Below are 27,027 nucleotides of genomic sequence, written 5' to 3'. Positions count from 1 at the left end.
AGGCTGAGATCTGAGAATCAAGGTTCAAAGCCAGCCTGGGCATGAAAGTCCGTGAGACTCCTTGAGCTGAATAACACAGGGACAAGCACCCAGGCCCAGAGTTCAAGCCCTATGACTGAAAAAAAAAAGACAGGGCCACTCTAAGGATCTAAGGACTCCCCTTTTTTTGTTGGCCATGAAGCTTAAACTAGGGCCTACAAGCTGTCTGTGAGCCTTGGTGCTCAAGGCTTGCACTATACAACTTTGAGCCACAATGCCATTTCCAGTTTTCTGGTGGTTAACTGCATAAAAGCCTCAAGAACTTTCCTGCTTGAGCTGGTTTCAAACTGTGATCCTCAGATCTAACCTTCCTGAGTAGTTAGGATTACAGGTGTGAACCACTGGCATCCGGCTGGAGGCTCTATGTCTTAAAAAGGTTCCACATCATCTCTCTTCTCAGGACCAAGATTCCAAAACATATACGAGCTTCTAGGTTTCAAATGACATCCAAACCATAACAAATGTCTTCTATTTAAATAGGCCTTATGTGATCCTTCTTTCCTCCTTTAAGGAAAGTTGATTTTTGTATGTTTCTGCATCATACTCTGAGCTATGGCTTAATTGTGCCCCCTTCAAGGGTTTGTGTGTTGAGATCTTGATTCCTCAGGTCACGGTGCCAACAGGTAATGAGAGTCTTTAGTAGTGGGGGTTAGAGAGAAGTCCAAATCTCATAGTTACATAAATCTGTTTTCCTTATAAAGTCAACTTTCCTTAGATGTTTTACTGTAGTAATGAAAATCAGACTAATTAGAAAATTGGCACTAGGAGTTGAAGTTGGTACTATAACCAGCCCTGAAAATCTGAACACTTTGAAACTGGGTGATAAGTAGAGATGGAAGTTTGGAGGGGCAGACTAAAAAGCCTGGAATGCTGAAGATAGGGTGTTCTGGGAGAGTCTAGTGAGGGTATCTGAAGAGGAAGAGAATAGGGAAGTCATTTCAAATGGAAGTAAGAATTCCTTGAGAAACCCGGAAAATGGTCATCATTTTTAGAGTGTTCTAAAAGAGTTAATTATATTGTGTCCATGTTCTACAAATTTGTAAAGGCTGAAATCAAGAATGATAGACTAGTTTATGTGGCAGAACAAATTTCAAAACATCAAAGTATTCAGAATAGTAGTCAGATTTAAAGTTAGAGTGGAGAGCCAAAGGAAACAGAAAGATTCGGATTCAGAGCCAGACCAGGGAAGGAACAAAGAAAGAGAAAGTAACTGTAACTAAGGAGTGTAAAGCAGAGGAACTCCTTGCTAAGGAGATTAGCAACAATGTTGTTTGTCAAGAATGGAAAAAGCTAGTTTAGAGAGCATCTCTCAAATCTTCTAGGCTAGCTTTCCTATACCACAGGTGCAGAGAACTTCCAGAATGGAAATGTCTCAGGGACTGAGCCTAGGGTGTTCTTTTCTTCTTCGTCAGCTAAAATCACCTCAGGATTCATTTCTATGTTCAAAAGGAGAACTCTGGCTGCAACAGTGGTTCATGTGAGTTTAGGCACAGATCATGCCCGTTTTCTGGTTTCCACATGGTATTGGTTCTGCAGGTTAGCAAGCATATGAGAATTATGAGATCATGCAGCTTCCACTAAGGAAGGCCTGGAGACTCAGCAGAAATTCGCTGCATGCACAGAGCCCTTGCAGGGAATGGCCAAGCAGGCAAAATGAGATGGGGCTGTGGTAGAGTTGCAGTAGGGACCCCAGAAAGGTAGTATCCAGAAATATATCACACTTGCCCAGAAAATTCTCATATACTAGTAGGCAGTCATGTGAGCTGTATCCATGAACACTGTAGTGGTAGAAATGCCCAAGTTGTTGAGGACTCATCTCTCACCAAAAAGTAGCTAGATGTGGAGCTTTAAGACTTAAAGTGCCTGCTGGCTTCTTGCTTTGGACCAGTTCCTACTTTGTATTTATCTATTCTGCTCTTTAGGAATAGAAAGGTGTACCTTATTCAGCTCTACCATTGTATACTGGAACAGTTTAACCTCGTTTGGTTTTGTGCTAGAAGTATGCCTTGGATAAGACTTCATATATTTTTTTTTTCTGATACTGTTTGAACATAGGGCCTCATATTCATTAGGCAGGAAAATCTACCCCGAGCTATACCCTTCGATCTCTTCTTTGTTTTAGATATTCTTTTTCCCCTTAGGAACTACATGGTGTTGAGTAGTTGGTACTTGTCTCTACCGTTCATATAGCTGGATTATAGGTGCGAACTATCATGCCCAAATTTTGTTTACTAAGATAGGGCCTCAACAACTTTTTATTTGGAGTAACCTCGAACCTCAGCAGTTCTCCTGACATCTGCCTCACAGATAGCTGGGGTTATGCCTGGCCTGCTTTTTGATTTGAGACAGTTTCTTGATTTTAGTCCAGGCTGGCCTCAAACTCATGATTCTCCTACCTTAACCTCCTGAGTGCTACGATTACAGAAGTGTACCACCAAATCTGGCTTGGACCTTTTGAATTAATGATGGAACAAATTAAAATCTGGGACTATTAGGGAGAGAGTGATTTCATTTTGCATGGTTAGAAGGATATGGACTTTGAGACTAGTAGAATGCTACAGCTTGGATGGATATGGTTTGAGTGTTTTCCTCTAACGATTGATGTATGAAATGCAATCCCCACTCTGAGATATTAGAAGGATAGAAACTTAATAAACTATTATAGTGCTTACAGTTCGGACCTTTAGAAGGTGATGAGAATTAGATATGTTTTTAGCCCCAAGATTAAATAGTGGTATCTTTCTAAGAGGAGAGAAAGAAGCTAAGGATAGTGGTCCATTTCTGTAATCTCTACACTTGAGAGGACAAGGCAGGAGGATCATGAGTTAGGGCCAGCCTGGCTGCCCAATCATAATAGTTGCTTATTATTTTTTTTTTGGTCGGTCATGGGGCTTGAACTCTAGGCCTGAATGCTGTCCCTGAGCTCTTCAGCTCAAGGCTACTGTCCTACCCTTTGAGCCATAGCATTACTTCTGGTTTTCTGGTCGTTAATTAGAGGTAAGTCTCACAGACTTTAGTGCCCCGCCTGGCTTTGAACCTGATCCTCAAATCTCAGCTTCCTGAGTAGCTAGGATAATAGGTGTGAGCCCCCACACCCAGCTATGCTTGTTGTTTTTAAGCATACAAAAGTATCCTCTCACCTCAGAGACTTAACTCTTGAAGATGTTTCTTCCAGACATTCTCAGAGACCCTTCTTACTTATCCAACTTTCTGCTCAAATGTCATCACCTCAGGGAAGCTTTCCCTTATCCCTTTAAGTCTTTCTCCTCCTCTGGTTTATCTTTCTTCAAAACACTTGGCATTTCCTGCCAGCATATTCTATATTTTACCCAATCACCTACAATACTGTAAAGTCTACCAGTGTAAAATTTTATCTGTTGTTTAATATTCTGAGCAATATTTAGAAAACAGCACACAGTAGATCTCAAAAGACATTTGTTGAGTAAATAAATATATAACTCAAAAAACAGACAAGATCACTTACTTCTTGATTGGATGCTTTGCAAGGTTAAAACTTTTATGGATTTCTGATTTTCTGGAAAATCTCCCACTGTACCACTGTATAAGAACTGAATTATTTAATTCCATGTTAATTAAACACACATATAAAGACATTAACTTTGATATACGATATATATTAAGCAGTTTTACCTGATCTTTGAGAAATTTTCTGATGTTCCGATGGGCTCGAGAACATTCTGTTAACAGGCTGAGAACTGGAGTCAGACCCTCTCTATAGCTGCTTCCCTGAAGAGGAAACCATACATGCTAATTAGTTCAGTTTCTAAAAGAATATTTTTCTCTATGTAATTTGAGCATATGGATACTTTTTAGGGGAAGGTGGGTTTGTCTTATCAGTTTACAAGCTATGTTGAAAAATTTTATCTGTAGGCCTGGGAGTGTAGCCTAGTGTAGCCCTGGGTTTGATTCCCTGGAACCACATACACAGAAAAAGCCAGAACTGGCACTATGGCTCAAGTGGCAGAGTGCTACCCTTGAGCAAAAAAGTACCCAGGCATTGAGTTCAAGTCCCAGGATTGGCAAAAAAAAAAAAAAAAAAACACCACCACCAAAAAACCAAAACCAAACCAAACCAAACCAATAACAACAAAAATGCAACCCCTTCCTGCCCATCCCCCCAAATAACCCTGTATTTCAAGTTTGCTTGTAAGCTATTTTCATGTGTACTGTTTTTCGTCTTTTATGTACTGTCCTCCATTTTCTAGAATGCACCCTGGCTCAGCCAACAGGCTTCAGTGAGGTGAAGGTCTTGGTGACCCACCTGTATTATCCTTTTACCTTTTATTTTTATTTTTTTATTTTATTTTTGTTGCTAGTCCTGGGCTTGAGCTCAGGGCCTGAGCACTATTGTTTGACTTTCTCAAGGCTAGAGCTCTACCACTTGAGCCTCAGCACCACTTCTGGCTCTTTCTATGTATGTGGTACAGAGGAATCTAACCTGGGTCATCTTGCATGCTAGGCAAGCACTCTACCAGTAGGCCAAACTCCTGGCCCACCTTTTACCTTTTAATACAGCCAAACATAGGGAGAAACATTTTTTAAAGATATTTTTAAACAATATCTTTAAAGGTATTTTCCCCAGTACTCATCATGTTTGTGGATGGGTTGTGTTTTACTTCTAATTTACAAAGTACCTACATAGAAAATTTTCATCTAGGGGCCGGGAGTTTGGCCTAGTGGTTAAAGTGCTTGCCTAGCATGCATGAAGACCCAGGTTCGATTCCTCGGTACCACATACATAGAAAATAGCCGGAAGCGGTGCTGAGGCTCAAGTGGTAGAGCTCTAGCCTTGAGAAAGTCCAAGGACAGTGCTCAGGCCCTCAGCTCAAGCCCAGGAGTGGCAAAAAAAAAAAAAAAAAAAAAAAAAAAAAAATTTCATCTATTTTCACTACTAGTCACTAATTCGGTGTTGCATGAACACCATTTTCAGCATTAAACAAATAATCCTATGTGGCTTCTGCTATTTATTATACATTACAATAAAATACTTTAAAAGGTAAATATTATACAAGAGATCAGCTATAAAAGAAAGCTAAGATGTGAATATCTCAGTGCTTTGTGTTTGTAAGCATGATACATTTATATTCTTTAGAAACATCAGAAAATTTCCATTTTATTTATTTAATTAATTTATTTTCACTTCCTTACCTTGTCTATTCTCTTCTCCATAAAATTGAGTAAAACGTGAATGGCCTCCATATTCATACCATTGTATACCATGGTATTGTTTTTCAAAACTGTTTCCTTCTCAGTTGTTTTATCACTGGGCAGTTCATCTAGAGTAGTTGCCTCTTGGGCTGTTTCTTCATGGGTTAATGGACAAATGAGAACATCCAGACAAGAGACCGGAACATTGCTTAAAAGGTTGACTGCATTGCTGAAAAGCAATTTAGAAATACAATATTTTAATTTGATTGAACAGTCCTTTAAAAGGCAAACACAATAAGAAGTTCAGTGGTAATTTTTAAGGAATCAATTAAAATTTTTCCTTTTCAAAATGAGCCACTAATATTACTTGGCATTTACTAAGAGGCAAAAAATAAAGGGCAGTCTCAATACACATACGACAAATTAGTAAGACCAGATGTTAAATGGACAGGCAAAGTCACATGATGTCATGTCACTATCTGAACTGCTAAAATGGGAATTAGTGAGCTTTAAAGCTAGCTCTTTGATTTTATAGTGACAATAATGCTAGGCCCTGCATTTTCTTCTGGGGATTTTAATCCTTTGGTGGATCCACTGGTGTTTTATTCTTCCTTAGATTACAACATAAAGCATTTGAGAAGCAGTGTATATAAGCAGCTTATCACAGAGGCAACAACATTAAAAAAACAAACATTGCAGGACTGAGTTTTGAACAAAATACAATTTTTAAATCATTTATTTCTTTTCTAAGATATATGCAGGAAAAAAGAAGATGGTGCTATTTCTCCCCTTCTTATCATCAGGTCTCTTCAAATGAGGCCAACACAGCTATTTCTAATCTCAGTCCCTTAGGCCTTTCTGCTATACTTTAAGGAATTCATAAGCCTGGGATGTACACCAGCAGGGGGAACCCACACCTTGTATTTCTGGCCATCCCTAAAAACCTTGCTCTGCTGTTTAGTGTACAGAGATTAAAATCACACTAACAATTTCAAAATTAGACGTGTTCTCAAAGAGCACATTTTCCTCCATGCCTTATTTCATATTTTCATTTAAAAAGAGAGGTACTGTTCTATGCTAACTAAATCTTCATTGCCTATATCTCAGAACTTCCTGATAAACAACAATGGAAAGACAGGCATTATATTTCCTAGTGACAGAGAGACAGGTCTAAAAATAACCACATCCTGATTAAAAATAACCTGTTGGGGCCGGGAGTTTGGCCTAGTGGTAGAGTGCTTGCCTAGCATGCATGAAGAGCTGGGTTCGATTCCTTGGTACCACATACATAGCAAAAAGCCAGAAGTGGTGCTGAGGCTCAAATGGTAGAGTGCCAGCCTTGAGAATGTTCAAGGACAGTGCTCAAGCCCTGAGCCCAAGCCCAGGACTGGCAATCAATCAATCAATCAATCAATCAATCAATCAATAAATAAATAAATAAAATAACCTGTTACAAATGCAATTTAAAAGTCTAACCACTTGGAACCTAAAATCTGGGCTTAATCCATTTAATGCCATCTTAAGTTAGACCATAGCAGTAAAAAAAATAAAATTAGATCATAATGACATTCTAAAACATAAAACAAATAGAAAAATCAGAAAAATCAAAATATAAAATAAAGGCTTCATATTCCTTTGCCCTGAAGTGAGGCTCTATTTCTCTATAGACAAATATTTCCTTTTTACATATGAAAAAATAAAATTAGTAAGAAATCCATTAAAAAATTAGACAATGCAGAACAATGACTGGTAATGTATTAATATGGCTAGGTACCTGTGGCACATGCCTGTAATCCTTGCTACTCAGGAAGTTGAGATCTGAAGATTGGCAATATAAGCCAACTCAGGCAGGAAAGCCCATGAGACTCTTATCTCCAATCTAACCACCAAAAAGGCAGAAGAGGGGTTGTGATTCAAGTAGCAGAGCTCTAGCCTTGAGTGGAAAAAGCTAAATAACAGAGCCTAGGCCCTGAGTTTAAGCCCTGGTACTGGCACAAAAAGTAAATAAATAAACTGGAGGTAAAAAGAACTTAGCAAGCTTTATGAATAAATAGTTCCTGACAAATTACAGGTTATTTGGATGTTCTTACTAAAACTGGCTGCTGCTATGATTAGTACTATACAAAGTCTCTAAATTTGGTTATTTGTAAATACACAAAGGCAAGTGAAATAATACTTTTCTCCAAATTTCTTTTTCATGATTTCTGTAAATCTCTGAAGTTCCTTATAGTTTTTAAATGTTTTGCTTCTGACTTAAGCTTTTGAAAATTGTTATTAAAGACCCTAATTTAATGGGGATTTGGGGGGGATGAAAAGAAGGTAAGGGAGAGCTGAAATAGAGAAAACAGACATAGAGAAAGAACTTTACTTTTGAAAACTACAAGCCATTTTGAAATGGCAGGATTTTTCCTCCTAATAAAAGGCAAGAAAAGGCTCTGGAGTTCCTTAACAGTATGATTCTTTAAATCTACCACAGACACCAGATTGAGAAGTTTAGGATGAGTTATTTCATTACAAAGGAATGTTTCCCTTTTAAATTCATTTAAAGTAAACATTTTCTAGGAACTCAGTAAATTTAAAAAACTAAATGTAGCATTGGACTGACATCAACAAATATTTAGAGGTTTTACGCTTTTCAAGAAAAGTTCCCATTTTCTCATTTGTTATTAAATAACTCAGCTCCCAAATACTACAAAATTAATTTCTGGCTCACTGTGTTTGTGCTATTCTTTTTTAAGTAAGGAAGACCGCTTTTTGAACTCTGTCACTTCTCTGACAGTTTTATTTGTGGTAGAAGAGTGTATGAAATTCTCCAGCTACCAGGAAGTCAGTGACTATGCACAGATTTGCACAATGGTGTTTGCATTCCTACTCCAGGGGGTAGAAATACTGTGTATATTACTCTCTCCTTTTCAGCTTCCTCGAGATCATTAATCACCACAACATGACATCCTTCCTGCTCATGCTCCCAGCCCCCTCCTGATATGCAAATTCAAAAGCAAGGCCTATTTAGAGCTTGTTAATGCCCAGATTAAAGCCTTGTTAACTAACTGTGGGAAGGAAAAGGCACCTAAAATCGAGTCTTCCATCAATCATCCCACTGAACATAATTTAACACCAAAAGACACTAAGGAGACTGCTAAGACTGCATGTAGATTTATAGCTGTTAACAATTCTTCCTGGCCAAAGACATCTTTTTATTAATTTGGAGCTTCTTTACCTAATTTCAAGACTGGATAGTGGATGAACAAACCTTAAGATTTTGGAAAGATTTCTGGTCTGTTACTTTTATTTAGAAAGCTTTAACATACTCTTCTTATTTTGTGGTTAAGAACATTTCACATACGACCTTCTCCTAAAGCCAACAGTATTGTCAGCCATGGACTATTTTGCACAGTACCATCTCTGGACTTCATTCATGGTATACCTCTGGGTAGTTCACGTTCTCACCTATTCCAGCCCTTGGTGACTAGCTGGTTCTATAGGCTTCATTGCTTTCGATGCCTCAAAAAAGTGGAATCATGCAGTATTTGTCCTTTTGTAAGTTGGCTTTTAAAAATTTGTTATGTCTTCTATATCTATCCACATTGTTGCAAATTATAGAATTTTTATGTTAAAATATTCTTTTCTTTATTTTTCATTTTTGCCGGTTCTGGGGCTTGAACTCAGGGCCTGGGCACTATCCTCCTGTTTACCACTTGAGCCACAGTACCATTTCTAGCTTTTTCTGAGTGGTTTACTGTAGATAAGAGTCTCGTGGACTTTTCTACTTGGGCTAGCTTCAAAATTCGATCAGCTTCGAACCGTGATCCTCAGATCTCAGCCTCCTCGGTAGCTAGGATTACAGGTATAAGCCACTGGTGCCTGGCTAGAATTTTTATTTTTAAGGCCTTAATGATATATTTATGTGTATATATATATATACATGAAATACACATACATATATTTTACCTGTGAAACTCTCATGCCAATTAAACACACACACACACACACACACACACACACCTAAAAGTGGAGCTGTGCTAGCTTTGAGCAGAAAAGCTCAGGGGCAGTGCTTAGGCCCTGAGTTCAAGCCCCAAGACCAGCACAAAAACAAAACCCCCATCATGTGATCTCTTTCTACTCTTGCCTGTAATTGTTCTTACATTTTTCATAATATTAATGTCTGTTTCTACACTTAGGTGTTCATGGGGCATACATTGTGGAGTCCTTGGAGTACCTAGTTTAGTGCTCAGTTGAAGTTCAAAATACCTATATGTAGTAGGGATAACACTTTGAAACTCTTAGAAGAAAACACAGCATAATAGCTCTACAACAATGGATTGGACAGTAGTTCTTAGCTATGACAGCAAAGATAAGCAACAAAAGGAAAAAAAATATCTACAGACAGGACTGTATGAAAAACTTAAAATGCTTAAGTTTCAGAAGTTTCCAAAGGTAGGCACTGGTGGCTCATGCTTATAAACCCTAGCTACTCAAGAGAGTGAGATCTGAGTATCATGTTTGAAGCCACCCATGCAGAGAAGTTGTGACACTTAATCTCCAATTAACCACCAAAAAAAGCTGCAAGTGGAGCTGTGGTTCAAAAGCAAAAGCTCAAGGACAGTGCCCAGACCCTGAGTTCAAGCTCCAGAACAGGCATATACACACTAAGTTTCCAAAAGTCACATGTAAATAGCAAATAAGCATGCAAAAAAATGCTCACACTAAGTAACCAAAGTCAATCACAACTGTTGATAAGGATAAAGAGAAAGTGGAATGTTTAACACAGTTGTGGTAGAAAAGAAAAATGATACAATATCTGTGGAAAACATTATGGTGGGTCCTCAAAAAATGAAAAACAAAATTACCATATGACTTAGCAATTTCATTTCTAGGTATCTACCCAAAAGAACTGAGAGCAACGTGTTAAAGAAGTTATTATATAACCTGTTCACAGCAGGTAATGCTTCCACACTAACAGCAGTTAAAATGTGGAAGCAACTCAAGTGTCACTGAGACATATATGGCTAAACACAATGAAGTATATATATACAAATGAAATATTATCTTGCCTTTAAATTAAAAGAAAGAGAAGGAAACCATAATCATATGTTGTTATAACATGAATGAATCCTGAGGGCATTTTTCTAAGTGAAAAAAGCCAGTCACCAGGGAAGTCTAGTTTAATTTTATACATGCGATCCATTAAGTAGTCAATTCCTAGAAAGTAGAATGGTTACCAGAAGCCAAGAAGAGGGAGGAAAGAGAAGTTACTGTTGATAGGTATAAAGTTTACAAGATGAGAAAAGATGAATGGTGATGATGGTTGTGCAGTATAATAAATATATCACTGAGCTGTACATTTAAAATTGTTAAGATGCTAAATTTTAACCTCTATTTTACCATAATTAAACCATTATGAAAAAATCTCATTATAATGAGGTGCTAGGTGCTAAACTGTCTGTCCTCTTAATATGTGAGAAAAAATGAATTAGCGTCTAAACAAAAAAAGAACAGCAACAAGCTGTGTGGATGCCAATGTACTGGGTGGATAAAACAACTACATTGAACACCAAAAATAAATCAGCTGGGTGTTGGTGGCTCACGCCTGTAATCATAGCTACTAGGGAGGCTGAAATCTGAGAATTGCACTTCAAAGCCAGCTGGGGCAGAAATAACTGTGAGATTCTTATCTGGAATTAATCACACACGAAAAGCTGGAAGTGGAGCTGTGCTTAAGTAAAAGAAGCTCAAGCACAGTGCTCGGCCCTGTGGAAAGGAGCACTAAAAACACCTTGAAGTAAACAAGACTACTATAGTTCAGTGCTTTGCCATTGAACTACAACTCAGTACTTTTTTTTTTTTTTTTTGCCAGTCCGGAGCTTGAACTCAGGGCCTGAGCACTGTCCTTAGACTTTTTCAAGGCCAGTGTTCTACCACTTGAGCCACAGCGCCACTTCTAGATTTTTCTATGTATCTGGTACCAAAGAATCGAACTTGGATCTTCATGAAGGCTAGGCCAAACTCATGGGCTGAAGTTTAATTTTTTTTTTTTGTTGGTTATGGGGCTTGAACTCCGGGCCTGGGCATTATCCCTGAGCTCTTCAGCTCAAGGCTACTATACTACCCCTTGAGCCACAGTACCACTTCCCATTGCAGTGTTTTTTTATTTTTATTTTTTTTTTTATTGTTGGGGTAATGTATAGAGGGGTTACAGTTACCTTCGTTAGGCAGCAGGTACATTACTTCTCACACACTGATACCTCTTCTCATGGTTTTTGTCCACATTTCCCTTCCCTACCCCCTCCCAATCTTCTTTTCCTATTTCATATAACCATCTTGTATTAAAGTAATGTTTTAAGAATGAGAACTTAGATGTTGATACATTCTTTTTCTAAAAGATTAATTTCTGGTGGCTCAAGCCTGTAATCCTAGCTACTCAGGAGGCTGAGATCTGAGGATCAAGGTTTAAAGCCAGGGACAGCATCCAGTCTGAGTTCAAGCCCCATGGCCCACAAAAAAAATTAATTTATGCCTTATACACATATACAATACATGCACAGATACATATTTACAGAATCTGTTTTCAGGGATACTATAAAGAAGATTTTAATAGACTTAACAATTTAGTAAGTTCCTAAAATTGCCCTAGAGGTTGGTGCAGTTTTCTATTTAAATGGATTAGTTTAGAGTCCTTACTGCTCAAAATAAAACTAATCACTTTAATTCTGATTAAAGGGGTATGCAGGGCCATTCTAGACAAACTGTTAAGTCAGCGACAACCTCAATCTCCCAGGAAAGCCTTTGAGATATACTCATAATACTGTAGCACTAGGTATTCAATATTTTTGTATAAGACATTCAAGTCTATATCTATACGAAGTTAATAGATTTTAAAAAATCAAAGCAGAAAAGGCAATATCACAAAGGAAAATTAGATAAACATAACTTAAAAATTCTGGCTTAAAAATCTCTATGCATTTTAAAATTTATTTAAAATCTTTTTAACTATTTCTGGGTCATGTAGTAAGGTTTGTAATTCATTCTTCAGAAAAATTTTTGCAGCACACCTGTGATTAGCACAATTCTTGTCAAAATGTTTTCTTCAGGGCAGGGAGCACAGCCTAGTGGTACATCTAGCATGCACGAAGCCCTGTGCACAGTGCACAGGCTCCAAGTTCGAGCCCCAGGACTAGCAAAAAAAAAAAAAAAAAAAAAAAAGCTTTCTCCTCTTATCCTTGTTACTTTCATTTCCAGTACATGATTTCAAAAAATTCAGTTCACTTCTGCACTTATATGCCGATTTTCTTTGGTTTTCAGTTTTAGTGTCTAGATTACTGGTATCTCTTGCTTATCAAAACAAATTACAGGGGCTGGGAGTTTGGCCTAGTGGTAGAGTGCTTGCCTAGCATGCACGAAGACCTGGGTTCAATTCCTTGGTACCACATACTTAGAAAAAGCCAGAAGTGGTGTGGAGGCTCAAGTGGTAGAGTTCTAGCCTTGAGCAAAAGAAGCTCAAGGATAGTGCACAGGCCCTGAGCTTAAGCACAGGACTGGCAAAACAAACAAACAAACAAAACAAATTATAGTGGTAAAAAATATTTTTTAGGATATATTTTATTATAGATAATCCAATTCCTTTAACAAATAGGCTCAAGGAATGTTTGAGCTATAGCTGTTAAAAATTTTTACTTTTTTTGAATGTAATATAGACCAAATTGGCCTTGGATTTGCTATGTACCCCAGGTTGGCCTTGAACTTGAGATCCTCTTGCCTTTACTTTCTTCCTTCTTTCTTTTTTTTGCCAGTCCTGGGGCTTGAATACAGGGCCTAAGCACTGTCCTTGAGCTTTCTCAAGGCTAAATCTCTAACACTTGAGCCACAGCACCACTTACAGCTTTTTCTGTGTATGTGGTACCAAGGAATTGAACCCAGGACTTCAGGCATGCGCTCTACTACTAGGCCAAACTACTGGCTGTGCCTTTACTTTTGAGTGCTATAATTACAACCCTCTATCACCACTCTCAGTTCGGAATTTATATTTTTCAATCATAAAGCTAACATTTTTGAAAGCTAATGCAGTGCATATATAAAGAACCTATGGACAACATAAACATGCCTCTTAATATACCTAAAATAATATGGATCTTACTGAAAAACCATAAGTAAGACTTTGCTTCATTTATTCAATGGGTATGTTTCTATAACATTTTTGTTTAAGCTATATTTTGGAAAATTGGATATTTTAAGTGCTCAAGGGTAATTTCTACTAACAAACCCCATGTTAATTTCTTCTGAATTTGAATTGTTAAGTATTACTGACATTCTTGTGTAAAAAAGCAAAAGCATTCTTATGATAAAGTCAGATTTCTGTTACAATAAATCTGATCTGGAATAGCAAGTAAAAATGGAAAATGCATCAATTCTTTTTTTTTTTTTTGGTTTTAGTGCTTGAACTCTGGGCCTGAGCCTTGCCCCTGAGCTCTTCAGCTCAAGGCTACCACCCTACCCCTTGAGCCACAATGGTTTTCTAATGGTTAATTGGTGGTAAGAATCTCACAGACTTTAGTGCTTGGGCTGGCTTTGAACTGTGATCCTCAGATCTCAGCCTCCTAAGTAGCTAGGATTACAGGTGTGAGCCACTGCACCCAGCTTGCATCAATTTTTATTCAATTCTTATTCTCTTATTCAGAGAGTATTTCAGAGACTAACCTCATAGTTTTTGTTTTTTGTCTTTGTTTTTTTCCAGTCCTGGGGCTTGAACTCAGGGCCTGGGCACTGTTCTTGGATACATGTGCTCAAGGCTAGTACTCTGCCACTTGAGCCACAGTGCCAGCTTTTTCTGTGTATGTGATTCCGGGGAATTGAACCCAGGGTTTTGTGCATGCTAAGTGAGCACATTACCACTAGGCCGTGTTCCTGGCCCCTAACCTCAAGGTTTTTTGCATGCTAGCTAAGTGGTCTACTGAGTACATACTCCCAAGTCCCACAGAATGACAGTTTTAACAACAATCTGTTCTAATAGACAAATTGCATAATTCAAACTATTTTTACTTTATTTCATATATCTTTTAATTTTTTTCATATATTTTTATTGTAATTAATAGAAGGGTTACATTATATTCACCAGTTAGAAGGTGCATTACTTCACAAATATTGATACCCTTTTTCATGTCTTGGTCCCCATTTCCCTCCCCCTACCCTATATTTCATATATTTTAATATACCTTAATATTAAGTAGTGACTCTGTTTTTGGTTTTGGTCTTTAAAATTATCATTGCTTAAGATAAACTTTTTGGTAAATACTTACAAATGAAATTAGTCAGTCAAGTGCTAGTGGCTCATTTCTATAATTGCAATTACTTAGGAGACTGAGATTCAAGGTCAGATTCTAGGCAGAAAAGTTTTCAAGATTTCTTCTCAACCCCCATAGTTGGGCAGGTTGGCAAATGCTACTTATACTGAGCTAAGTAAGAGGTTGAGACCAAAAAGGTGGAGGTTCCAGACAAAACAGTCCATGAGACTTCATTGCACTGAAGAGAATCTGGATATGAGGTTGTGGTTGATAGAGAATCTGGATATGAGGTTGTGGCTGATATAGACATGACTCAGCAGTAGAGCACCTTCCTAGCAAGCACAAGGATCTGAGTTCAAGCCCAAGTAAAACACACACACACAAATACACACACACGCACACACACCACACACATACCACATGGCAGAGAGAAAAAAATAAGAGAGAGATTAATAAGACTCTCAAATATAGTAATTAAAATTAGAGATTTGTCAGGCCTCCTAGCATTTAGGAGGCCTAGACCTTAGGAGCACAATTAGAAGCCAGCCTGGGCAGAAATGTCCATGAGTCTTATCTCCAATTAACCATAAAAAGCTGGAAGTGGAGCTGTGGTTCAAGTAGTAGAGCTCTAGCCTTGAGCACAAAAGCTCAGGACAGCATCCAGGCCCTGAGACTGGCACACACACCAAAAGTAGGGGTTAAATCTTAGGGCTTTCATTTATTAAGAGTGTCATCTCAGAGAAAATGCTTGGTCTTCCTATATCTGAGTTTCTTCATCTATTTATTTATTTATTTAGTCAGTCATGAGACTTGAACTCTGGGCCTGGGCACTGTCCCTAAGATCTTCTGCTCAAGGCTAGCACTCCACCATTTGAGCCATAGCACCACTTCCAGTTTCCTGGTAGTTAACTGGAAATAAGAGTCTCACAGACTTTTTGTGCCAGGCTGGCTTTGAACTGTGATCCTCAGATCTCAGCCTCCTGAGTAGTTAGGATTACAGGTGTGAGCCACCAAGCCCAGCCTTCTTCATTCATTAAAGATAATAAAATAGTACTCAGTCACTTTAACTACATTTCCAGCTCAGAAGTTTTCCTTTCTTTCTTTTTTTTTTGCCAGTGCTGGGGCTTGAATGCAGGGCCCGGGCCAGCTAGACACTTTTTGCTTAAGGCTAGCATTCTGCCACTTGAGCCACAGCACCACTGCTGGCTTTTTCTGTGTATGTGGTACCAAGGAATCAAACCCCAGTCTTCGTGCATGGTAGGTGAGCACTCTACCACTAGGCCACGCTCTTGATCCCTCAGAAGGTAATTTTTATAAAGCACTTAGCTTAGTGCCATGTACAGAAAACATTCAATAGCTGTGTGAATCATTGTTGTCATTCTGGGTTTTATTGTTGAATACCACAAATGACAAATTGTCTTCTATGTTGGGGCTCACTATATGAAAGTCAAAGAGGAGAGAAAGGAAATTCCACAAGAGGGCATAATTTTTGACTTACCAGTTATCTGATTTATAGTAATATCTTCACTCTCTAGGCTTAAACAATTAAAATTAGATGCATAATGGCAATAAAAACTGATGATGCACATCACCAAGGCACCAACACAGAGGTCACCCACCTGTGCAATTCTTCTGTTTTGTCTTCTGTTGGACCTACGATTAGTAAACAATGGCGAAGGACAGCTGCCATGACACGGAACTGATGAGAATCACTCTATAGTTAAAAAAACAAAGAGGAAAATTGGGCACTGAAATGCTTTAAAGAGTCATGTGCATTATTGCATCACCTGGCCCCTGAACAATGCAGGAGATAACACAATGTGCTAGAAGATTTCCCAAGACAATACTAACAGTAATTTTCTTATATGAATAACCACAACCCCCACCAGAAATGGAGACCTCCAGTAGTTCTGATCTTGCCTCTCTGCCTTACCTTTTCTGAAGATTTAACTGTACTAGGGAATTTTCCAGTTAAAATCCCCCAATTTTTTTTTTTGTTGTTGTTCTATGGTATACCACACTCCAGTTTGTCTGTCATTATAAAAGTTCAAATAGATAGAATGCTTTCATTAGGATATTTTAGGAACTAGCTGTACATCTTTAATAAAGTACCTCTTAACTCTCAAAAGCCATGTCTCCATCAACTACATTTTGATCAGTCTTTAAAAAAAATATCTGGCCAGGTGCTGGTGGCTCACACTTATAACCCCTAGCTACTCAGGAGGCTGAGATCTGATGATCGAAGTTCAAAGCTAACCTGAGCACACAAGACTGTGAGACTCTTATCTCCAATTAATCACCAGAAAACTGGAAGTAGCGCTGTGATTGAAAGTGATAGAGGGATAGCCTTGAGCTTTTGAAAAGCTCAGGAACAGTACCCAGGCCCAGAGTCTGAGCCCCATGACTGACCAATAAAAAAAAAGAAAATTCTGTCAGTCCTCTGATGCCATTTACTGAATAGTATGTTTGGTTGAAGAATATGAAAATGTAGCATGCTACTTTTGAAAGGTTGAATATTTATTGTTTTTATCAGTTTAATTCGCATAATTGTATATAAATTAGAGTGAAATTATATTTACCACCTTCACAGGATCCTAAGCAACCAAAAACTACCAACAAGCAATGAAAAATAACTACCAATAAGTATATTCAGTGGCAATGGTATCAAAGAGACAGGAGTCAGAGAGAAGACCAACTGTAAGGGAAATCACATTTCCACTTCTGGTTTTCTAGTGGTGAACTAGAGATAAGAATCCCATCAACTTTCCTGCCTGGGCTGGCTTTGAAGCATGATTCTCAGATTTCAGCCTCCTGAGTAGCTAGGATTATGGGTGTGAATCACCAGTGCTTGGTGGGAACTCAACTTCTTATTAGGATTCTACTACTGCACTATTTTTTTTTTTTTTTTTTTTTTGCCAGTCCTAGGCTTGAGTTCAGGGCCTGAGCACTGTCCTTGGACTTTCTCAAGGGTAGAACTCTACCACTTGAGCCTCAGCACCACTTCCAGCTTTTTCTATATATGTGGTACCAAGGAATCGAACCCGGGTCTTCGTGCTTGCTAGGCAAGCACTTTAATCACTAGGCCAAGTTCCTGGCCCTACTGCACTATTTTATATTCGCTCCCACACAAATGTGGATGGTTTCATTTTATTTGGCAAATTTATCAAACTTTTAATCCACTTTCCATTCAAAATTTGATCTAATTCATGCCTGAAAGTTAAGACTATATGGAATTTGAAGCAGTTGTTCAATACTAAAGTGATATTTTAAATTTTCAAACATATTAGAAATATAGAAAAGATTAGTAAACATTGTAACCAACAGCCTACTATGGTTTTAATGGTCCCTCCAAAACATACTGAAATCTAATTTCCATTGTAATAATATTGGATGGTAGGATACTTTAAGAAATGATTAGATCATGAGGGCTCTATACTCCTATGAACAGATAATGCTGTTATCAGAGGAGTGCAAGTTCTGGTCCCTTTACACATTCTGTGCTCTGTCTCTGTCTCTCATATATGCTTGCTCTTTTGCCATATGATGCTTTCCATCATGTCACGACACAGCAAGAAGATCCTCCCTAGTCACAGTCTCTTGCCCTGGGACTTTCCAAGCTCTGGAATTATGAGACAAATAAACCTGTATTTTTTATAAATTATCCAGTCTGTAGTGTTCTGTTATCTAGCAGAAGAAAATAAAGACACAGCTATATAGAACTGTCCATATGTTTAATTTCCCTATTAGACTGAGGGTAATGATGTTTTACATTTCATGTACCTAACGTGAAATTCGGCACAAATTAGCCTGGAGTTTTACTTTTATTAAAGTACTATCCTATCTTTTCCCACATCTCCTTCAAACTTTCTAGAATAATTTATAAATAACATGTTCTGTTATAATGTGACATTCTCAATGAACTTTTATGGGCACTTAGTTTTATGTCATTACAACAGCATCTTTGACTTCAGATAGTTGTACTTCCCTGTTTATACTTGGTGGTGGTCTGGCTCTAATATGTTTACCTTCCCTGGTGCCAGCAGAAAAGGATTTCTAGAAAAACACTCTCTTTTCTACCAACAGAAAGGTTTAGGAAAATATTAATGCAGAAAGAAAGAAGACTGCTTTAATTAACTTTTCTACAACTAACTTTATGCCCTGCTGAAGGAATCATTTGACCTTTACAAAGATCCTACTTTTAGGAAAGAGAAAAAACGTGGGGTGTGGGGGGAAGGGGGAGAAAAACACCAAATTCTCCTGCAGAAATAAGGCCAACTATATTTCCCCCTGAAAGGAAAGGAATTTCTGAATTAATCTAATGGCATCAGCAGGATGGCAGGAATTTAGCACTGAGGTATGTAAATCTAAAATGAACAACCGGTACTAATTTGCTAAGCCTCAAAAACAAAAAAAACCCCAAAACTTCAATTTGCCTTTTTGTGTGTGTGAAATGTACATGAAAGCAATCATAAAATATCTGCTAAAACAGTTAAAACCAAAGTAAATATCTGTATTTTCTGTAATGGTTATACTGAAAACAGCAAAAAAGTTAAATAAAAATGTAAAAGTATAATATCAGGGTTTAAAAAGGTATAGACCGGCATTATTCTGTATACTGTATACTGTATATAGCAATATACAGTAAACTTTTTTTTTTTTTGGCCTGTCATGGGGCTTGAATTCAGGACCTGGTGCAGTCCCTGAGCCACTTTGTGCTCAGGGATAGCACTCTACCACTTAAGCCACAGCACCACTTCCTATAGTAAACATTTTAAAAATCCTTTGACCCATCAATTTCAGGAATGTAGTTATAATACCAAAATTAGCAAATAGTACCAAACAGCAATTAATATATAATTATATTATATACAAATAGTAGTATTTAAAAGGCAAACAACTACAAACGGCTCCAAGAGGGGAACTGCTAAAGGTTAATACTCTTTATGAAGAAATAATCATATTTTAATGCTTATATTTATGAGTATTCCTTATATTCATATTATTATATACTTTCATATATTTGAGTCTTTCATAGGGATTTATCATCATTAATCAACAGTTCAAGGGCATTTAACAAAAGGGGTGGTTTTTGTGTGTGTGCTGGCATGAGGATTTGTACATAGTACCTTGCATTTTTATTTAGTTGTTTCTGCTCAAGGTTGGAGCTCTACCACGAAAGCCAGAGCTCCTTTTCTGGCATTCTGCTAATTAAATGGAAATAAGAGTCTTTCAGATTTGTCTGTTCAGGCTGGCTTGAAACATACCTCAGACTCCTGAGAAGCTAGGATTGCACATATGAGCCACAAGTGCTTGGCTTTACCAAGTTCTTCCTTGGTTGCAAAACCCATTTTATCATCCAAGTATTAATTATAATGTAAATCTAAAATCAAGAAAAATCAAATAGTTCCTTTTTCCTTTAAACAGTGTCCTTTTGAAAGCAGAGGTGGGAGGCTGGGCGTTGGTGGCTCATACCTTTCATCCTAGCTACTCAGGAGGTTGAGATCTGAGGATCACAATTTGAAACCACAGTGGGCAAAAGAAAGTCCTGGACTCTTATCTCCAATTAGCCACCAGAAAACCAGAAGTGGTACTGTGGTTCAAAGTAGTACAGCAATAGCCTTGAGCAAAAGAGCTCAGGGATAGTGCCCAGGCTCTGAGTTCAAACCCTAAGAGGGACAAGAGACAAAAAATATAAAGTAGAGGTGGGAAGTTTGAGACACTGCCCATTCATCCCCAGAGGTCACTCCTAGCAAGCACTCTACCACGCAGTTACACCACCAATCTTTTCAAGAATATTTGTTTCCACAACAAAAACTATAAATTTACTCCATTTATGTACTATTTACACATTATACATACATTGTATTATGAAGAATGGTAATATCTAGCTCTATGTATCTTCCTATTATCTATCTACCTACCTACCTACCTACCTACCTACCAAAATGCAAATAGTACTTATCTTCTGAGTAGTAAGTTCACAAGTGGTTTTGTTTTGGTCTTTGACCTTGGTATCTGACACTTTTACTCACTGGCTGAGCTCTACCACTGGAGCCACACCTACAACACCAGGTAGTTTTTCTTCTTGTTTATAGATCTTCAAAATAAGTATGAATTATTTTCTTAAGAAGAAAAATAACTTTATTTAATTTTATCTCGGTGGTCCCAGGGCTTGAACTCAGGAACTTGCACTTGATCAGCTTTCTTGCTTACAGCTGGAGCACTTTTGCTAGCTAACTAGAGATATAAAATTTTGCAGAATTTTCTGCCCAGGCTGACTTCAAACCATGATCTTCCAGATCTCGGCCTCCTGAAAGGCACAAGTCACTAGCTAACATTATTTTTACAGTTGGATTCCTCTGTATAATAAAATTTCCATATTCCTTTGTTTCAATTGGTATTTTACAGTATGAAAAAGCATCACTCACTCTGCTACAGAAAAAAAAACATCTTTCATCCAACAATCAAAAAATACTAAAATCCAGGTAAATAACTAAATAGCAAACACCTTTATACCCTGAATAAAGATTTCTTTTTGCTAAATTGTGAGTGTTTCACTGAAAAGCACTCTGTCCTTTGCTTTCTGCATCTTTTCTCATGCTGTTCAATTTCCAGGAAATTTTAATCCCTGTATTCATGAAATGGGCAGATCATGCTTAGTGTACAGATAGAAGGGAAAACCTTCCAGAAATCTTTGACCATAATAGTTTTAATACTGTTTTTAAGTATTTTAAAAAAATACTTGCTACAGCCAGGCATGGTGGCTAACACCTGTAATCCTAGCTATTCTATTCAGGAGGCTGAGATCTGAGGATTAAGGTTCAAAGCCAGCCCGAGCACGCACTAAAGACCATGAGACTCTTATCTCCAATCAATTACTAGAAAATTGGAAGTGGCACTGAGGCAAGGGGTAGGGTGGTAGCCTTGAGCTGAAGACCTCAGGGACAGCTCTCAGGCCCAGAGTCCAAGCCCCATGACAAAAATAAAACAAAATAATTATATATATATACTTGGTACTACTTAGCAACATATATGTTATTTATTTGCTTACAGACTCATTACCTATTTCACTAGAGAACTAAAAGTTTCATTGAAGCAAAACCCAAAGCAATGTCTATTATTTGCTGACATATTACCTAATACTCAGCATATCTAGCAATTGCCCATCAGTATCTGTTGAGTGACTGAATGACTTAAATGTTTGCTAAAAGTTGAATTCAGAGAATCTTAGGGACATTGACTTCTTATTTTTTTTTTATTACTTGACAGCTTTATTTCCAAACTGACCATGACACATAAAGTTGGCCAAAGATGAATCAAATGTTCTGCAACATATTCCTGTCATGGTAATACATATTGATTTACTTACATAGCTATTTTTTTATTCTATACATTCCACGAAATGCCATAAAATGAAAATTGGAGGGACACTGACTTCTAAATGAATTGACAAGGATTTGGTTTTCAATACTGTTTATATTTCTGAAAGCTTCAGTGATAAACCAGGATCCTATTAACTATACACATTTCAGAATAACTGACCTATGACTCACAACAGGTATAGTACTAGGTTTAAGATACCTACGCTAGGGCCGGGAGTTTGGCCTAGTGGTTAAAGTGCTTGCCTAGCATGCACGAAGACCCGGGTTCGATTCCTCGGTACCACATACATAGAAAAAAGCCAGAAGTGGTGCTGAGGCTCAAGTGGTAGAGCTCTAGCCTTGAGAAAGTCCAAGGACAGTGCTCAGGCCCTGAGCTCAAGCCCAGGACTGGCAAAAAAAAAAAAAAGATACCTACGCTAACACTACTGATCCTTTATCACTAAACCCTTGTGTTCTGGAGAACAAACTGTAACACAGAATGAGTATTTGCTACTTCAATAGTTTTTCTTTTCTTTTTTTTTGTCGGTCCTGGGGCTTGAACCCTGGACCTAGTTGCTGTTCCTGACCTCTGCAGCTACCATCTTACCCCTTAATTGGAGATAAGAGTTTCACAGACTTTAGTGCCTAGGCTGGCACTGAACGTCGATACTCAGATCTCAGACTCCTGAGTATCTAGGATTACAGGTGTGAGCCACTGCGCCTGGCTGCGACTTCAATATTTTCTAAAGCTTCCTCTAGTCCCAATATTACTTTCAACTGCAGTATTCTAATGAAGGCTAATCCTAATTTACTAGTTTTTTAAAATATATTTTATTGTAATTAATAGAAGGGTTACATGATATTTGCCAGATAAATGGTGCCTTAATTCCCACACATTGATACCCTTTCACATGTCATGGTCCCCATTTCCCTTCCCCCCTCCCCCACCCCTCCTAATTTACTAGTTTTTATTACACATCATCTCACACATATACTACTGTGCAGCCACCATTTTTGCCAATAACTTTAACAGTATGAGCTACTATTTTGGGCATAACTTAAATAAAAAGGGCTCCAACAATGGCAAACCAACAGTCCCAGAGGAGCTCTTACAACTAAATGGAGAACTTAACAGCACCAAAACAAACAGTGTAAGAAAAATAACCATAGAAGGTACCAAATAAGCAGACACATAACATTTAAATACTTCCAAATATTTGGTTTTAAAGCATAAATGGAGCATGTGGGCTTTCCAATTCTTTTCCTGCCAAGTCTCAGGAAAAATTGACCATACTGTAGTCATCTAAAACAGCTGTTAGGACTGATCTTCAAATATTTGGTTTTAAAATACAGACCTATTTGCACTTTAAAACTCAGATGCCTGCATACTACAGCACTGTGGCACTACATTGAGATAATCCTTTGAAAGCAGGCTTTTGGGAGAAACAGGTCTTTATTCAATGGGTGAGAACTAGTTTAAATGGATACAGTAAAATGATAACCTAAGTCCTGAAATTGACTGTCCTTTTCTTTCTTTCTTTTTTTGTCAGTTGTGCAACTTGAACTCTGGGTCTGGAAGTTGTCCTTAAGCTCTTCAGCACAAAGCTAGTACTCTACCACTTGAGCCACAGCGCCATTTTGGATTTCTGGTGATGAACTGCAGAAGAGTCTCACAAACATTTTGTGCCCGGGCTGGCTTTAAAATGTGATCCTTAGTTCTCAGCTTCCTGAGTAGCTTGTTTTTCTTTTAAGGCAAGGGCTGAATTTCACTAGTTACTTAAGTTTAAAAATGACAAAATGTGGGGCCAGGAGTTTGGCCTAGTGGTAGAGTGCCTGCCTAGCATGCACGAAGACCCGGGTTTGATTCCTCGGTACCACATACATAGAAAAAAAAGCCGGAAGTGGTATTGATGCTCAAGTGGTAAAGCTTTAGCCTTGAGAAAGTCCAAGGACAGTGCTCAGGCCCTGAGCTCAAGCCCAGGACTGGCCAAAAAAAAAAAAAATGTAGCTGGGCATCTATGGCTCACGCTTCTAGTCCTAGTTACTAAGGAAGCTTAGATCTGAAGATGGATTGAGGTCAGCAGGACAGACAAATACAAGACTCTTATCTTTATTATCCAACCATAACCTGGAACGAGAGCCACTGCTCAAGTATAAGCATACAAGCTATGAGTATTGAACCAGAGTGCAGGGCCCTAAGTTCAAAGTTCCAGTATAGGAGAAAGGGAAAAAGCAAGGGAAGAAGGGAGGGAGAAAAGAGGAGAAAGGGCAAGAGGAGAAAGAGAAACTGTAAATGATAGAGGATTCTAGAAGGAATGAGTTTATGTCTGTTTCACTTAAAACTGTTCACTTCCTTAAATTAAGATTTTTGTTTAGTGTATTATTCAGGTGGGTAGTCAAACTTAAACCATAAAATCTGCTTCACTTTCGATTCCTAGAAGGTTCAAACCACAAAAAGAGACCTAAATCTAGAAATTGAGTCAAGTGTTTTGAAATAACCATTTCCACAGTCTGGTGTAATTATGTTTGTTTTTTTCTAGAACTATGTACAATCGAGGACATAAGATTGTAACACTATACTTCTGATAGTTATCTAATACTAGAAAGTGATATGCAAGGGCACTAGGATGATCAAAATTTTCACAGCATTTTCCTACTCTTTTCAACCCATGTCAGTATCAATTCTAATTAATCAATTTCAACTAATTGGATTTATCTTAATTTTTTCTTTTTTTCTGGTGCCAGTACTGGTTCTTAAACTCAGACCCTAAGCACTATTCCTTAGCTTTTTTTCTTTTTTGCTCAAGGCTGCTGTTCTAGCACTTAAACCATAGCTCTACTACCGGCATTTTGTTGGTTAACTGGAGATAGTCTCATGGATTTTTCTTCCCAGGCTGGCTCTGAACCTTGGTCCTTAGCTCTCAAGCTTCTGAACAGCTAGGATTACAAGCATAAGCACCTGGTAACTTTCTATGATAATAACCAATAAAACTATCTCTACAGGGGCCAGGAGTTGGGCCTAGTGGTACAGTGCTTGCCCAACATGCAAGAAGACCCAGTTTTGATTCGTTGGTACCATATGCACAGCAAAAAAGCCAGAAGTGGTGCTGTGGCTCAACCAGTAAAGTGCTACCTTTGAGGAAGCTCAGGGACAGAGCTCAGGCCCTGAGCTCAAGTCCAGGACTGGCAAAAAAAGAAGAAAAAGAACAAAATAAATAAATAAATAAATAAATAACCAGACTAGCACAAGGTGCATCGTACAAATATAAGGACATATCAAAACAAATCCATTTGGACACCTAATTGATGCTAACAGAAATGTTAGGGGGAAAAACCCAAACTAGATGAAGACCCAGATTCAATTCCTTGGTACCACATACATAGAATAAAAAGCCAGAAGTGGTGCTGTGGCTCAAGTGGTAGCGCTCTAGACTTGAGAAAACTCAAGGACAGTGCTCAGGCTCAGGCCCAGAGCTCAAGCCCAGGACTGGCAAAAATAAATAAATAAATAAAACCCAAACTAGACCAAAAAGGGCTGGAGGTATGGTTCAAGAAGTAGAGAGCCGGGGCCGGGAGTTTGGCCTAGTGGTTAAAGTGCTTGCCTAGCATGCATGAAGACCCGGGTTCGATTCCTCGGCACCACATACATAGAAAAAAGCCAGAAGTGGTGCTGAGGCTCAAGTGGTAGAGCTCTAGCCTTGAGAATGTCCAAGGACAGTGCTCAGGCCCTGAGCTCAAGCCCAGGACTGGCAAAAAAAAAAAAAAAGAAGTAGAGAGCCTGCCTAAAAAGCAGAAAGTCTTGAGTTCAAACTCCAAGCACTACCAGAAATATTAGATAATTATAGTATAAACTCAGAAAACTATATTTGGTATCTTTATTCTTCTGATGGATATTATACAAATGGAAACAACATTATTTAAGAGGCATATTCTACCAATATTAATGGGGAACCATCAACTTTTTTATTTCTCAACTTAGTATTCTTCCTTTACAGGCAGCTATAAGAACTGTAGACCAGATACATTTCAGGTAGGTAAGAATACCCTTGTCACCCACCTTACCTCTTTATGCACCTTCCAACTGTCTACTGTCACATTGAAGAGAGCTTTGAGAGCTTCAATGGCACAGTCTGTCTCCTGAGGTGAGAGAGGAGGTCCATTATGGTCTATGGCCGATTCATACTCATCGGTCCACTTGATGCTAAAGGCACTTTCCAAAATCTGGGTTAGCAGCGGAAGTCCCTGGAGCTCATAGCGCAATTGTGATCTGATGTCGGTATGCAAAAGGGACAAGAGGAAGAGCAAGCGCAAGTCAAAGCACTTAATGTCGTTGATAAATTTTCGGTCCTTGCACTTTCTCAGGAGGTTACAGAGCTTTGCAGCAAGATTAAGTTCCAGGCTGAGCTGCTGTGCCATCTGACTGTTAAACACTATGTTACACAGACATTTTAGTGATTCCACAATAACTGGGAACTCTGACACCTTCTCCAAAGAATCATCGGATTCATTTAGCTTGGCTAGTCTCAGCAGTATCTGCATATTTTCCTTAGTTGTTACAGGAACTAAAATCTTTTTGTCTCTGGAGAGAATGCGGAGTACTTCCAGGCAGGACACTTGACATGTTGTTGGGACATCCTTTACAAGGACTTTAAATATGCCTTCGCAGAGTTTCTGAAAAACAAGAATTAGAATGTGAGAAAAAAAAAATCTTTGTTTGGCTTAAATGATTTAAAACAGAATGTGTCTCTCCCAATGCAAATACTAGCTACTAAAAATCTGGCTTGAAAAGAAATTTATTTATTTATTTATTTTTTTTTTTGTTAGTTGTGGGACTTGAATTCTGGGACTGGGTGTTGTCCCTGAGGTATTCAGCTCAAGGCTACCACCCTACCCCTTGAGCCACAGTGCTACTTCCGGCTTTCTGGTGATTAATTGGAGATAAGTGTCTCATGGACTTTAGTGCCGGGGCTGGCTTTGAACTATGATCTTCAGATCTCAGCCGCCCGAGTAGCTAGGATTACACGTGTAAGCCACTGCGCCTGGCTAAGAGTTTTGTTTTTTATTTATTTTTTTAAAGCTATATTTATTTGTTTTTTTAATTTTAATTTTTATTGTTGGGTAATGTATAGAGGAGTTACAGTTGCATTCACCAGGTAATAGGTGCATTACTTCTCACACAT

At 38.2% G+C, this 27,027-nt stretch overlaps 1 protein-coding gene across 4 annotated transcripts in view; it reads right to left on the bottom strand.

Moving 5' to 3' along the window:
• Ric8b (RIC8 guanine nucleotide exchange factor B) overlaps positions 1-27,027 on the bottom strand; it is a 104,961-nt gene that overhangs the window by 42,429 nt on the left and 35,505 nt on the right. For all 4 annotated transcript variants that reach the window (XR_016534620.1, XR_016534621.1, XM_090328568.1 and 1 more), the window contains exons 3-6: positions 25,910-26,518; positions 16,106-16,200; positions 5,209-5,437; positions 3,691-3,786 (exon numbers count right to left, since the gene is read on the bottom strand). Coding sequence is in view for 2 of the 4 variants with exons in the window: in XM_090328568.1 (XP_090184694.1) it covers positions 3,691-3,786; positions 5,209-5,437; positions 16,106-16,200; positions 25,910-26,518 (1,029 nt within the window). In the remaining 2 variants the exon portion in view is untranslated. The remainder of the gene's footprint in view (positions 1-3,690; positions 3,787-5,208; positions 5,438-16,105; positions 16,201-25,909; positions 26,519-27,027) is intronic.

This window comes from Megascapheus bottae, chromosome 2 (assembly GCF_031878675.1).
Source record: "Megascapheus bottae isolate mThoBot1 chromosome 2, mThoBot2.hap1, whole genome shotgun sequence".
Lineage (NCBI taxonomy): Eukaryota > Metazoa > Chordata > Mammalia > Rodentia > Geomyidae > Megascapheus > Megascapheus bottae.
The sequence above is the reverse complement of the archived record's forward strand: the minus strand, read 5'-3'. Positions and strand labels throughout refer to the sequence as shown.